Source organism: Delphinus delphis, chromosome 14 (genome assembly GCF_949987515.2).
Source record: "Delphinus delphis chromosome 14, mDelDel1.2, whole genome shotgun sequence".
Taxonomy (NCBI): Eukaryota; Metazoa; Chordata; class Mammalia; order Artiodactyla; family Delphinidae; genus Delphinus; species Delphinus delphis.
The window spans coordinates 35,393,284-35,408,612 of record NC_082696.1 but is presented as its reverse complement, the minus strand read 5'-3'; the positions used below and the strand labels follow the sequence as shown (position 1 = coordinate 35,408,612).

At 36.8% G+C, this 15,329-nt stretch overlaps 1 protein-coding gene across 2 annotated transcripts; it reads left to right on the top strand.

Moving 5' to 3' along the window:
- Positions 1–1,422: 1,422 nt before the first annotated feature.
- Positions 1,423–14,237, top strand: CENPW (centromere protein W). 2 transcript variants are annotated; one of them, XM_060030537.1, is made up of 3 exons: positions 1,423–1,681; positions 12,128–12,241; positions 14,134–14,237. In XM_060030537.1, exons 1-3 carry the CDS (start codon positions 1,556–1,558, stop codon positions 14,158–14,160), a joined length of 267 nt encoding a protein of 88 aa, XP_059886520.1. In that variant the 5' UTR covers positions 1,423–1,555; the 3' UTR covers positions 14,161–14,237. The 2 variants fall into 2 exon arrangements, with proteins under 2 accessions (XP_059886520.1, XP_059886521.1); XM_060030538.1 differs by lacking the exon at positions 14,134–14,237 and having other exon boundaries at positions 12,168–12,245.
- The last annotated feature ends 1,092 nt before the right edge of the window (positions 14,238–15,329 follow it).

Below are 15,329 nucleotides of genomic sequence, written 5' to 3'. Positions count from 1 at the left end.
CAACTGAGGGTTAGGATGGGGTAGGTAGTGTAGGGAGACTTGAAGAAGAGAATGGGTGAATGAATGGACTTTAGAAATAGCAAAAGACTGCAGGCTGTACTCGGAGGCTCAATAAAATGGTCATGTATTTACCTTAAGACCAGACACAAACTTGCAAGTTTTTCTTAAGACAACATCAATGTACAGATGCAAATACAGAATGGATTGAGATTTTAACATAAGCAGGGTTGGGTTTTTGTCAATTGAGTATGAGGGAAAAAAAGAGCCTGGCTAGAGAGTTAAGGATAAATGCAAGAGGATATTATGGTTATGTACAATAGACCACAGGAAGGAGAATAAAAAATAGATTAAGGTTAGGGACATGGTAGAGACAGAGAGGACAGTGATCCAGTAACATGTAAGAATTGTTGAAGTGGGGATACTGGAGGAAGTGAGTTCCAGAGATAAGGTTGAAGAGTAAGACAACTGAATTGAGAATATGGAAGGGTATTAGTAATGACAAGGCCTAGTGTATGACCACAGATGTAAATGGCTCATAGGATGAAAGATAAGATTATTGGCAGAGAGGAGATCTTGAAAGTGGGAGGCCAGATAGAAGCATCTATGTGGATATTGAAAGCACAACACAACAACTTCTACAGCATTAGTATTAGAGGTAATTACAAATAACATCACAGTGATATCAGAGTGGTCAGACTAACAGTGTTCCAACATGTCTTGAGTACTTGTTAGAAATGCAAATTCTCAAGTCCCATTGAGACCTACTGAACCAAGAAACCAAGGGGTGGTGCTTCAGGTGATGCACGATGACGTCTGAGAACCACTTACAGGGACAGCACAGAAGATGGAAGAGTTAATTGCTTGGAAAGAAGGATTCAATGAGGTAGCATTTAAACTACAACAGAAGTTACTGCAAGGTTAAATGTAGGGGCCTTAAAATTAAAGGGAGCAGCATTTGTAAAGAAAAGCTTGAATCATGAAAAGACCTCAGATAAGATAACATAAAATTACGTAAAAGTGAAAAACGTTAGCTATTAATATCAGAAAATCATGCCTTGCTAGGAAGCCATTGTTTCTTCAAGAATCCTGATGAAACATCATAGAGTTCTTTCTATTCATCTACTTTTTCTTTCATTGGTATTAGGCTCAGTAGAGAATGAAAGCTGGGACAGTAAGTGTGGCTGCTTTGGCATACCAACATTTTCCACAATTTCCCAACGTCTCTATCGAACACTGGAGAAATTGTTGCAAAGAGCTGGTGCTAAAGGCTAAAGCCGCAATGTTCGCCCGTCTATGACGTCACGGTGCGCCCACCGAGGGTGTGTTCCATCAACAGCCAGGCGCCGCGGGAGGGGCGGGGCTTGAGCGTGCTGACGTCACTACCGGGCGCCAGGCGCGCTCAATTGGCGGCGGATTCAAACGTTCTGGCCTGGTCTCAGGGCCTGTAGAAGCGTCGGAGTCGGGGTTCTCGGTGTCCCCGCGGGCGTGAGCTGCAGTGCGGCGCAGGGAGGACCTAGGAAGCTTAGGCGGCTGGTGCCCGAGCCGGAGGGAGAGGATGGCGCTCTCGACCACAGTCTCGCAGAAGAAGCTGATAAAGCGGAAGGCTCCCCGCGGTTTTCTAAAGCGCGTCTTCAAGCAACGGAAGCCTCACCTCCGTCTGGAGACAAATAGCGACCTACTGGTGAGATTTTGTCCCTTCTAGGACTGGAAGTGGGGCGGAGACAGGGGAAATAACCCCCAGCCTTTATTTTGCCGCCCCCAGCCAATCTAGCTTTCAGGCCTACGTTTGAGGTGTTCGCAGCAACACCTGGGCGGGTTTGCCCCGGCCTGGCATATCAGTTAGTATTCCTGATGCTGAGTTGTTTTGGGGCCCTCTGAAATGTAGATATCCTGACCTTTTTTTACAGGAGGCTATTAGCCACATCAATTTAAGGAGAAAACTAACGTTAAGTTCCTGTTTATAGTTTTTCAATATCGCTATTAAGGAGCACAGTCTGGTACTGTGCTTAGTGTAACTTGCAAAGGTTCGAAAGATACATTTTAAAAAAATAGGTTTTGGAATTCAGGCTGGGTTATTTTTATTTAAATATTGTAAAAGGCATTACTGACATGCCTTTCAAAAGTGCCTTTCTCCTTGCCTTCCTTTCTTCCCCTTCTTTTTACGTTGTTAAACAAATATATTGCCCTATTTCCTCTACTTTAGCTTATTTACTAAAGAACCCTGATCCAAAAGTTTATTTGTAAGTAGTATGCTCCCAAATGTGAATTCGTTTTCCTAGACAAATAGAACACCTGTTAGTTTAGTTTTCAAGCCCAACCATTAAAAGTTTATCTGACTCAGTAACTGCAGCATAATGCTCACATGATAAATAACCACAACCAAACCACGGTGTAATATTTCTGTTTTGAAATAAATTAAGAGTTTTTATGTTGAATGCCTGGAATATATATCCCTCTAGCAGAATGAACACTGTTTCCCTAGGTTTAAACCATAGGAGGCACCTCCTGTGGTTTGTTACAAGAGCTCTTTGAGTAAAGGAGACACTACAGGTGGGCACCTAATTTCCCTGAGATCAAGGATAAAGAATTGTGGATAACAGGGATATATGGCATGGAGGGTGGCTTCACAATACATCATTCCATCTCTTCTTAAGCTACATTGTCCCCCTCCCCCCCTGCCCCACCTCTTTTCTCTACAGCCTCTGCCAGCTCTCTATTGCCTCCCCTAATTTTAGGGTTTCTATTTTAATAAATTACTATAGAATTGTCTTCACCTTTCCTTTCTCTGAGCCAAAACAACTTTTTTTTTTCTTGGAAAAGTAGCCCTTCTAATATCTCCTGTCCTTTCTTGTTCCTTTTTTAGACCCTATAAGAAAAGACAATATATACTGTTTTATTACCCTCCTTCCCCCAAGGTGGTGATTAAGGTGGCACAAGTGAACTGTATTAAAGTGAAATTGATTTTCAAAAGAATTTTAGGTAATTTATTCTGAAGTTTTCACTGGTGCTGGGGTTCTCTCAATAAATGGAGGGGGGAGGAAATGTACCTGCTCTAGAATCTAGGAGACTACCAGCTCGTGTAGATTGTTGGACAGAAATTTCTCAAGTAGTCAGATTCCTCCCACATCCACACTTGCCTGCCCCAAGTGATGCCTGGACAGGAGGACTCTATTGTGGAGTGGGATCCAGGTGGTACAGGAAAGAAGGGGAGGTGAGATTCTAAGCATTTGCAGTGGTAGGGGAATGGAAGTTCTTTATGCTACCGTCTATTACTAGATTGTATGCTTGTCTTTGGCTTTCATTATTTCTCCTTCACCATCTTGTATATGCCATGCATCACTCTGGTTTCTTTACTTATGGTTTTCTGCTTGCCATTGGTACTTAATTATCTTACTCAGCAGGTGCCCCACATCATCCATAAACTTCTCTACAATTAAGGTAGTCTGTTTTTTTTCCTGAACTTTGATAGCCGTAAGAGTGCACATCATACAGTTTAGCTACTAGGACCCTGACACTATTCTCTAAGTTTTATATGTCAGTGTTGTCTCCCAGTGCGGTATGCAGCTTCTTGAGGCGAAGGGACCACACATATCTCCTTTTGTGTCTTCCATTATCTTTAACACAGAACTAATATACTTTTATGATGTCTTTGCATAAGATATTTCTTCTGTTTGAAGATGTCCTCACTCCACTCCACTTCTCATACTTCAGTTATTTCAAAATTCAGTTCAAATGCCTATTATTCGGTGAAGCCTTCTTTCATGGTCTTAGAAAGCATCAACCTTACCTTCCAGTATCATCTACTGTCACACATTTGTCTTTAATTAGGTTTCATTCTCCCATGGGACTGGGAACTTTGAATTGGGAACTTATTGTATTCCTGGTGTTTAGCATAATACCTTGAACATTCTGAGTGTACAATTAAAGTTGGGAGTGATGATGACTATATGTGGATTGATATTTCTAACATTTTACTTATAACCTCCTTGTGTTACTTCATATTCTTCTGCACTGGCTTTTTATTGTTGTTTTATTTTATGACTTATTTGATTGTATATCACCAGGGCCAATACTGATGAGTGTACGTTAATCTCACATTGTTCGGCTTTCTTGTGACTCAGTTTTTAGATTTATCACTAAGGAATATTGTGCAAATATCTGGGTACTTACAGTTTATGTAAAACTCAGAAGTGCTGTGAGGAAGTGGGGAGGAAGTCAGGCTGGCCCAGTCTTTTGGTCACCTGAGACTGTCAAATGGATACCTCTTTGTAAATTATCTTTTGGTTTACCTTTCAAGCAAGCTGATTTTTTATTTTTCCAAAGTGTAAGTTCTTGATGGAATGGCTTTCAGGATTGAATGTCTAGCTTAAACCATAAAATTTGCTTTTGTTCTGACCCTTTTAATTTAAACCTTAGTGCCCTTGAGTGACACCACTCAATTAACTGTTTTATTACAGATAAATAGGTTGTTTAAAAAAAAATTCTGACATTAAAAAAAAGTAATATTAATTCAGTATCTATGGTTCATGCCCATGAAGAGTAAAGGACTCAAGCCTCAAAACAGAGTGTGGTTTATTTGGGATTGGCTAAAAAATTTTTTTGCCTAATTTGGGGAGGTATGGATGGATCTTCTGTTCATGCAGTAATAATTGACTACCTACTTCATATTGGGCCATGGGCTAAAGGTCACTGGGGATATAATGTCTGGGAAGATAGACATGGTTTAGCCCTTATAGTACATTGAAGAGGACAGGTGAGAAATTGCTGCCTAGTGTATGTAGTATGTGTAGTGATAAGAAGTTCAGGGTGCCATGGATCTATATAACCTTACATATTGGGAGGAATTGGGCTTTTTAGAGAAGTCTGTAAACCAGTAGCATGGCCGTAGGCAAACTTGTATTTGAATACTGAAAGAAGTTCGAAAGACCTAGTATAGAACTGAAAGTTGGGAAAGGTGAGAGATGAAATTAGAAAAGCCTAGTCAAGTGGGGTTTAGTATTAAGGAATTTGGAATTTTTCATGAGGCATCTGGAAGATATTTAGCTTTAGAAGTAGAAAATACAGATTAACGGAGGAAATTGAGCCATGTTATGGAGTACTTTTGTTGCAGAAGGAAATGGTATATCATTGGAAGTTTAAAGAAATTTTGAATGACATGGTATAATGTAAAGAATCAGGATTGGGTGATTTAGCTCAGAGTTCTTGTGAGAATTAAACAAGACAGTGCATCAAAAAAGTACCAAAAGAATATCTTCTTCCATAGGTTCTTTGTCATGTTAAATTTAAATCCCCAAATTCCTCTGCTTGCCCCAAATATCACTAAAATATTCTTAAACATCTATAACAATCCACTAAAGATTTCTGCATAATTTAAAGCACCAAATTTATTAGTTATTAAACATTTGGTGAACTGTTGGGGAGAGTTAAGTATTGTGTGTTTTTCTTTAATTTTATTTTTTTATACAGCAAGTTCTTACTAGCTATCAGTTTTATACATATTAGTGTATATATATCAATCCCAATCTCCCAATTCATCCCCGCCCCTGCTTTCCCCCCTTGGTGTCCATACATTTGTTCTCTACATCTGTCTCTATTTCTGCCTTGGAAACTGGTTCATCTGTACTATTTTTCTAGGTTCCAAATATATGCGTTAATATACAGTATTTGTTCTTCTCTTTCTGACTTACCTCATTCTGTATGACAGTCTCTAGTTCCATCCACGTCTCCACAGATGACCCAGTTTCGTTCCCTTTGATGGCTGGGTAGTATTCCATTGTATATATGTACCACATCTTCTTTATCCATTCGTCTGTTGGTGGCATTTAGGTTGCTTCCATGACCTGTCTGTTTTAAACAGTGCTGCAATGAACATTGGGGTGCATGTGTCTTTTTGAATTATGATTTTCTCTGGGTATATGCCCAGTAGTGAGATTGCTCGGTCATATCGTAATTCTATTTTTAGTTTTTACTAAACCTCCATACTGTTCTCCATAGTGGCTGTATCAATTTGCATTCCCACCAACAATGCAAGAGGGTTCCCTTTTCTTTACACCCTCTCCAACATTTGTTGTTTGTAGATTTTCTGATGATGCCCATTCTAACTGGTGTGAGGTGATACCTCATTGTGGTTTTGATTTGCATTTCTCTAATAATTAGTGATGTTGAGCATCTTTTCATGTGCCTCTTGGCCATCTGTTTCTCTTCTTTGGAGAGATGTCTATTTAGGTCTACTGCCCATTTTAAAACTTTTTTTAATTTTTTTGCGGTACGCGGGCCTCTCACTGTTGTGGCCTCTCCCGTTGTGGAGCACAGGTTCCGGACCTGCAGGCTCAGTGGCCATGGCTCGCGGGCCCAGCTGCTCCGTGGCATGTGGGATCTTCCCAGACCGGGGCACGAACCCGTGTCCCCTGCATTGGCAGGCGGACTCTCCACCACTGCGCCACCAGGGAAGCCCTCCTCTAAGAGTTTTATAGTGTCTGGTCTTACATTTAGGTCTTTAATCCATTTTGAGTTTACTTTTGTGTATAGTGTTAGGGAGTGTTCTAATTTCATTCTTTTACATGTAGCTGTCCAGTTTTCCCAGCACCACTTATTGAAGAGACTGTTTTTTCTCCATTGTATCTCCTTGCCTCCTTTGTCATAGATTAGTTGACCATAGGTGCGTGGGTTTATCTCTGGGCTTTGTATCCTGTTCCCTTGATCTGTATTTCTCTTTTTGTTTCAGTACCATATTGTCTTGATTACTGTAGCTTTGTAGTATAGTGTGAAGTCAGGGAGTCTAATTCCTCCACCTCCATTTTTTTCCCTCAAGATTGCTGTGGCTATTCGGGCTCTTTTGTGTCTCCATACACATTTTAAGATTCTTTGTTCTAGTTCTGTAAAAAAAAAAAAAAAAAAAAAGCCATTGGTAATTTGATAAGGATTGCATCGAATCTGTAGATTGCTTTGGGTAGTATAGTCATTTTCACAATATTGATTCTTCCAATCTAAGAACATGGTATATCTCCCCATCTGTTTGTGTCATCTTTGATTTCTTTCATTTGTGTCTTACAGTTTTCTGAGGACAGATTTTTTACCTCCTTAGGTAGCTTTATTCCTAGGTATTTTATTCTTTTTGTTGCAATGGTGAAGGGGATTGTTTCCTTAATTTCTCTTTCTGATCTTTCGTTGTTAGTGTATAGGAATGCAAGAGATTTCTGTGCATTAATTTTGTATCCTGCAACTTTACCAAATGCATTGATTAGCTCTAGTAGTTTTCTGGTAGCATCTTTAGGATTCTCTACGTGTAGTATCATGTCATCTGCAAACAGTGACAGCTTTACTTCTTCTTTTCCGATTTGGGTTCCTTTTATTTCTTTTTCTTCTCTGATTGCTGTGGTTAAAAATTCCAAAACTATGTTGAATAATTGTGGTGAGAGTGGACAACCTTGTCTTGTTCCTGATCTTAGAGGAAATGGTTTCAGTTTTTCACTGTTGAGAATGATGTTTGCTGTGGGTTTGTCATATATGGCCTTTATGATGTTGAGGTAGGTTCCCTCTATGCCCACTTTCTGGAGAGTGTTTATTATAAATGGATGTTGAATTTCGTCAGAAGCTTTTTCTGCATCTTTTGAGATGATCATATGGTTTTTATTCTTCAATTTGTTAATATGGTGTATCACATTGATTTTTTTATTGAAGAATTCTTGCATCTCTGGGATAAATCCCACTTGATCATGGTATATGATCCTTTTAATGTGTTGTTGGATTCTGTTTGCTAGGATTTTTGCATCTATATTCATCAGTGGTATTGGTCTGTAATTTTCCTTTTTTGTCATATCTTTGTCTGGTTTTGGTATCAGGGTGATGGTGGCCTCGTAGAATGAGTTTGGGAGTCTTCCTTCCTGTGCAGTTTTTTGGAAGAGTTTGAGAAGGATGGGTGTTAGCTCTTCTCTAAATGTTGGTTAGAATTCACCTGTGAAGCCATCTGGTCCTGGACTTTTGTTTGTTGGAAGATATTTAATCACAGTTTCAATTTCATTACTTGTGGTGGGTCTGTTTATATTTTCTGTTTCTTCCTGGTTCAATCTTGGAAGGTTATACCTTTCTAAGAATTTGTCCATTTCTTCCATGTTGTCCATTTTATTGGCATAGATTTGCTTGCAGTAGTCTCTTAGGATGCTTTGTATTTCCATGGTGTCCATTGTAACTTCTTCTTGTTCATTTCTAATTTTACTGATTTGAGTCCTCTCCCTCTTGATGAGTCTGGCTAAAGGTTTATCAATTTTGTTTATCTTCTCAAAGAACCAGCTTTTAGTTTTATTGATCTTTGTTATTGTTTTCTTTGTTTCTATTTCATTTATTTCTGCTCTGATCTTTATAATTTCTTTCCTCCTACTAACTTTGGGTTTTGTTTGTTCTTCTTTCTCTAGTTCCTTTAGGTATAAGGTTAGATTGTTTATTTGAGAATTTTCGTGTTTCCTGAGGTAGGCTTCTATAGCTATAAACTTCCCTCTTAGAACTGCTTTTGCTGCATCCCATAGGTTTTAGATCGTCATCTTTTTGTTGTCATTTGTCTCTAGGTATTTTTTGATTTCCTCTTTGATTTATTTAGTGACCTGTTGGTTATTTAGTAACATATTGTTTAGTCTCCATGTGTTTGTGTTTTTTATGTTTTTTCCCCTGTAATTGATTTCTAATCTCATAGTGTGGTGGTCGTAAAGGATGCTTGATATGATTTCAATTTTCTTAAATTTGCTGAGGCTTGATTTGTGACCCAAGATGTGATGTATCCTGGAGAATGTTCCATGTGCACTTGAGAAGAAAGTGTAATGTGCTGTTTTTGGATGGAATAAATATCAGTTTATTTATTATAAATATGATAAATATTCTTATAAATATCAATTTAATCTGGTTGGTCTGTTGTGTCATTTAAAGCTTGTGTTTCCTTATTAATTTTCTGTCTGGATGATCTGTCCATTGGTGTAGGTGAGGTGTTAAAGTCCCCCACTATTATTGTGTTACTGTCGATTTCCTCTTTTATAGCTGTTAGCAGTTACCTTATGTATTGAGGTGCTCCTGTGTTGGGTGCATATATATTTATAATTGTTATATCTTCTTGGATTGATCTCTTGATCATTATGTAGTGTCCTTCCTTGTCTCTTGCAACATTCTTTATTTTAAAGTCTGTTTTATCTGAGAATTGCTACTCCAGCTTTCTTTTGATTTCCATTTGCATGTAATACCTTTTTCTGTCACCTCACTTTCAGTCTGTTTGTGTCTCTAGGTCTGAAGTGGGTCTCTTGTAGACAGTATATATATGGGTCTTGTTTTTGTATCTATTCAGCGAGCCTGTGTCTTTTGGTTGGAGCATTTAATCCATTTATAGTTAAGGTAATTATTGATATGTATGTTCCTATTACCATTTTCTTAATTGTTTTGAGGTTTTTTTTTTTGGTCCTTTTCTTCTCTTGTGTTTCCACTTAGAGAAGCTCCTTTAGCATTTGTTATAGAGCTGGTTTGGTGGTGCTGAATTCTCTTAGCTTTCGCTTTTCTGTAAAGCTTTTAACTTCTCCATCGAATCTGAATGAGATCCTTGCTGGGTAGAGTAATCTTGGTTGTAGCTTTTTCTTTTTCCCTTTCATCACTTTAAATATATTGTGCCACTCTCTTCTGGCTTGTTGAGTTTCTGCTGAGAAATCAGCTGTTAACCTTATGGGAGTTCCCTTGCATATTATTTGTTGTTTTTCCCTTGTTGCCTTTAATAATTTTTCGTTGTCTTTAATTTGTGTCAGTTTGATTACTGTGTGTCTCAGCATGTTTCTTCTTGGGTTTATCCTGCCTGGGAGTCTCTGTGCTTCCTGGATTTGGGTGACTATTTCCTTTTCCATGTTAGGGAAGTTTTCCAGTATAATCTCTTCAAATATTTTCTTGGGTCCTTCCTCTCTCTCTTCTCCTTCTTGAACCCCTATAGTGTGAATGTTGGTGTGTTTAATGTTGTCCCAGAGGTCTCTTAGGCTGTCTTCATTTTTTTTTCTTTATTCTGTTCCATGACATTGAATTCCACCATTCTTTTTCCAGGTCACTTATCTGTTCTTCTGCCTCAATTATTCTGGTATTTATTCCTTCTAGTGTACTTTTCATTTCAGTTATGGTGTTCATCTCTGTTTGTTTCTTCTTTAATTCTTCTAGGTGTTTGTTCTTTAATTCTTCTAAACCTTTGTTAAACATTTCTTGCATCTTCTCAGTCTTTTCCTTCATTCTTTTTCCGAGGTCCTGGCTCATCTTCACTATCATTATTCTGAATTCTTTTTTGGAAGGTTGCCTATCTCCACTTCATTTAATTGTTTTTCTGGGGTTTTATCTTGTTCCTTCATGTGGTACATAGCCCTCTCCCTTTTCATTTTGTCTCTCTTTCTGTGAATGTGGTTTTCATTCCATAGTCTGCAGGATTTTAGTTTCTTGCTTCTGCCAAGTGTTATGTATTAATTAATTCTCACTGCAAAGAGTGTGTACTATTATATAAATTATCAAATAAATTATATGTTAAAGAGACTATCTAATTGGACCTAGATTGGTAGTGAATTCAGGCACATGGCAGAAGCAATGGATAGAGATGTTACCAGTAATTTAAATAAAAGAGCAGTAGATGTGATGCTAGAGGGAGAAATGAGATAGGACTGCAACTCACTTTACATTCTCTGTTGCTTGGGTTCGAGCTCTACTTTGATTGTTTTCAAGCTATATATATATATGCATATAGAATGAGTAGCCCTTTTGTGTTAGGGTAGTGAATTTTGAGTAAAATATTTAGCAAAATGTACATATTGAAATAGTGAGGTTAAATAATGATATATGTACATATATATTATGGTATATGTATATGTTTTGCTAATATGTAGAAGTTGTTTCTATAAGAATATGCAAGAAGCTGGCAACCATAGTTTACTGGGGGATGATGTGGAAGAGCGACTTACTTTTGTCAGTCTATCCTTTTGCAGACTTTTTGCTTTGTATTTTGAAATACCTATTTGTTCACAAGAAGTGGCAAAAATAGTAGAGAATTCCCCTTACCTTTTTTGCAGCTTCCCACAATGCTAATATCTTATATAACTACAGTTCTTTGTGGACTTTGGACTTTTGTATTGTCTGCTTATTTTATGTAGTTTAAGGCTACTTTTTAAGAAATTTTAAGATTATTAATAGTAGATACGATTATTTTGATGTTGGAAGCCAAGTAACTTGACCTTTGTATATAAATGCAATAAAGTTTTAAAATTTCAATTCTTAACATGTTTTTAATTAGATATTTCAAATTAAATATCTGGTTACAAAATCTTTATACCTTGGATTGTAGAATGAGAGATGACTAGCTTTAAATACAATATTTGATATGTTTTTTTAATTTGGGGGAAATTCTAAATTACATTAGAAACTTAAATTTAGTTGGAATGGGAAACAGGAATATTTTTTCTTAATAGAGACCTACCTATGTTTTGATATAATGATCCTTTAGAGTAATGTTATTGTCTATGGCCTTTGGTCAGCTTTACATAGACTTGTTTCATGTATTGTAATAACTAAGTCTCTTTTAATGGAATCTTAAGATGGACATATATTAAAGTGAATTCTGTTACTTTAAATAAAGGTTAATTGATGTAATCGCAGTAGTAAATAGTACAGCATTAAAATTGGGGATATTCTTTTTATTTTTCTTATAAATTTGTTTATTTTTACTTATTTATTATTTTTGGCTGTGTTGGGTCTTCATAGCTGCGCGCGGCTTTCTCTAGTTGCTGCGAGCGGGGGCTACTCTTTGTTGCGGTACGTGGGCTCCTCATTGCGGTGGCTTGTTGCGGAACACGGTCTCTAGAGCACGTGGGCTTCAGTAGATGCAGTGCGTGGGCTCAGTAGTTGTGGCTCGTGGGCTCTAGAGTGCAGGCTCAGTAGTCATGGCTCACAGGCTTTGTTGCTCTGCGGCATGTGGGATCTTCCCAGACCAGGGCTCGAACCCGTGTCCCCTACATTGGCAGGTGGATTCTTAACCACTGTGCCACCAGGGAAGCCTGGGGATATTCTTTTTAAAAGTCATTATTTCAAAACATCAGTGTTTGAGCTTAAAAATCCTTTTGCATTTTCTCTTTTAAAGGTGCATCTGAACTGTTTACTCTTTGTTCATCGATTAGCAGAAGAGGCTCGGACAAATGCTTGTGAGAATAAGTGTGGAGTCATTAAAAAGGAGCATGTACTGGCTGCAGCAAAGGTAAGATCTGAATTTCTTTTCTTGAGCACAGTTGCCTTAAAACACCACCTAGTTCGTCACCTCTGCCTGGTTTAGATTCCTTATTCAGTTTTGTTGACTGAGTTGATGCTTGGCTTTTCACGGGTTTTAATTACAGAGTTATGGGTTTTTTTATTATGTATATTATGGATTTCTGATGGAAAGATTCATGGCCATTGCCTTATTGCCATTTAGGGGAAAATAAGTGTTTGACTGCTAATCTGTAGGATATGTAGTAGCCTATATATAGCTGAGAAGGTTTATTACCTTGAAATTTATCAAAATTTTCTTCTTGATCATTTTAAGTTTACCTAATGATTTTTCTACATTTGTTTTGAGATTTGAGTGACTTCTGAATCATATTGCTTATATAAGCAGAGAAGATTGCTTCTTACTGATATTTCTGTATAATGTAATAGTATGACGTCTTTTCCATATATGTTCCCAAGATTTTTTCCATATGTTCCAGAGTTTTTTCCATATATGTTCCCAAGATTATTTTCACTTGATGTTAATAGATGCCCCAATATAAAAGGCTTCTGGGGTCAGATAAGTTTATATAACCTAACATACTATACCTCCTTGAATAGTCATAATGTTACGTATAGAGAGCTTGTTTCTGTAAGAATATGCAAGAAATTGGCACATGGTTGACTGGAGGATGATGTGTGAGAGAGACTTATTTTTGACAGTTTACCTCTTTATAGGCTTTTTTTGTTTAACATTTAATATTTTTGAAATAATTATAGACTCACAGAAGGTGCAAAAATAGTGTAGAGTTCCACTGTACCTTTTATCCAACTTCCCACAACGGTAACGTCTTTATATAACTATAGATATGTAAAGTTATGAAAGTTTATGAGAAATATACCAGTAATTTGTTGAACTCTGTTTAATTTAGTATTTTGTAAATTTGGGTGTATAATATACTTAGAATTTTGTAAATTCATTTGAGTACATAGTATTCTTTTGCAGTCCCTATACTAACTTCTTGTAGAACAGAGAAGTACTGGCCTAGGGTATAAACCTATTTGGTGACTTCTGTGGAAGCCTAGAAATGGGCATGCCATGGCATTTTTTAAGGGGCTTTAAATTCTCTTACAACTATAAACATTTCAACAAGTTTCTGTACTATTAAAGTTGATATAAGTGCTTTCTGCAGGTAAAGCAAGGCTTAAGAACTTGAAGAGTGTATGTGTGTGTCTTAAATTTAGGGTTGGTTTGTTTTTATTAATGAATTTATATGTGTACTTACCTAAAAGTAGGTAAGTTCTTTACAATATTTTTGGATATATTCTGGTCTCTAATGTTCCTTGTCTTTTACAACTTAAGATCTCATTTTGTTTAAAATGAGATTAAAAATTATCTTAAAAATTATCTACCTAACAAGCTTTTCAGCTTGAGATGACTAGTCTTGGTCTCTGATATAATTCCAGCCTAAATACAAGAAATTTGGTGTTGCAGTGGATTTGTATTGCTTTATAGTTGTTAAATGCCTGATTCATAATAGGATTTTCAAGTTTTGGAACATTCCTTAACTCCCCGAATTGCTAAATTGTCTGTAAACCTCAAGTTGGGAGCCATTAATCTGTACACTTTTGGCACAGTTGAAGAAATTAACATCTAGAAGTGACTATTATAAAACCAGATTTTGAGAATCTAGGCATGTTTCACATTCTTTGAGAGAATTACACTATTTTAGAGAAGTCTAAAACCGTTTATAAGGCAAAAGATTCCCTAATCACATTCCAAATTGGGTTTTATAAATTCAGAGACTTGCATACTATACACATAGGACTTTTCAACTTTTTTTGAGGAATTGTGTTTTATTTGGCATAGGTATAATATGAATCTTCATTTTCTCCCCCTCACAGGTAATTCTAAAGAAGAGCAGAGGTTAGAAGTCAAAGAACACATTTTTGAAACTTATAAGATGTATTATTTTAGGTGGTAACAGATCGTGAAAGCACTTTTTATATAGCAGTTAATATTGTGTATTAAAATATTGGCTTGCTGAAGGATGTGTGTGTTTGTATGTTTTTTACTGGTATTGAGATGTCTCAAGTATACACATAGAACTATATAAGCTTTGTATTTGAGGAATTGTTTCATTTTAAATGGCCTTTAGTTCATTCTACTTCCCTTTTTGTTGGTATTGCAGATGTTTTACATATCAAAAAAAGGAATCTTAGTGTGTGAAGTAGCTTGAAGAGATGTATTTCTTAAAATTAAGTTTATAAGTATTTAGATTTAGCCACAGTTAACTATGGAATCAATTTAATCTCTGAAGGAAGACAATGTGCAGTCAAATCTAGGTGTATTTTAAATATTTTAACTGTTTAATGCCTTTGCATAAGCAATGCAGTCTACTTTTATTTAGACCAATAGTGTAATAATATAATTTCTCAACTGTAAACACCAGCAGGGTGTTTTCAAAAACCTATTTCCCTCCAAAACCAAAAAAAAAATACAGAGCAAATTGACGTATTTTCTTCAAGTCACACAGATTTAGTAGATGGGTATTTGTTTCCCCCCAAGAAATTTTTTAGAAATTTATCGCATATCATTTAATAGTTGTGTTTTTAACTTTTTATTTCGAAATAATTATAGATTGCAACTTGAAGTTGCAAAAGTAGTACAGAGAGGTCCACATGTACTCTATATCCAGTTTTCTCCCAGTGCCTACATCTTAAATAATTACAGTACAATATCAAAACCAGGAATTTGACTTGGTACAGTGTGTGTATAATTCTGTACCATTTTAGTACATTTGGAGATCTGTGTAACCACCACTACAGTCAAGATACAGAATTATTTCATCATCACAGACTTCTCCATCATGCTATTCTTTTATAAATTACACCCAGCTCCCCATGTCCACTGCACACACAACACTCCCCTTCCTATTTCCACCATCCCTAAGCCATGGCAACCACTAAACTATTCTCCATGTCTATAATTTTGCCATTGTGATGCAATCATACAGGTTATGACTTTTGGGAATTTGCTTTTTTCACTCAGCATAACTCTCTTGATCCTCCAAGTTGTTGCATGTAGCAATTTGTTCCTT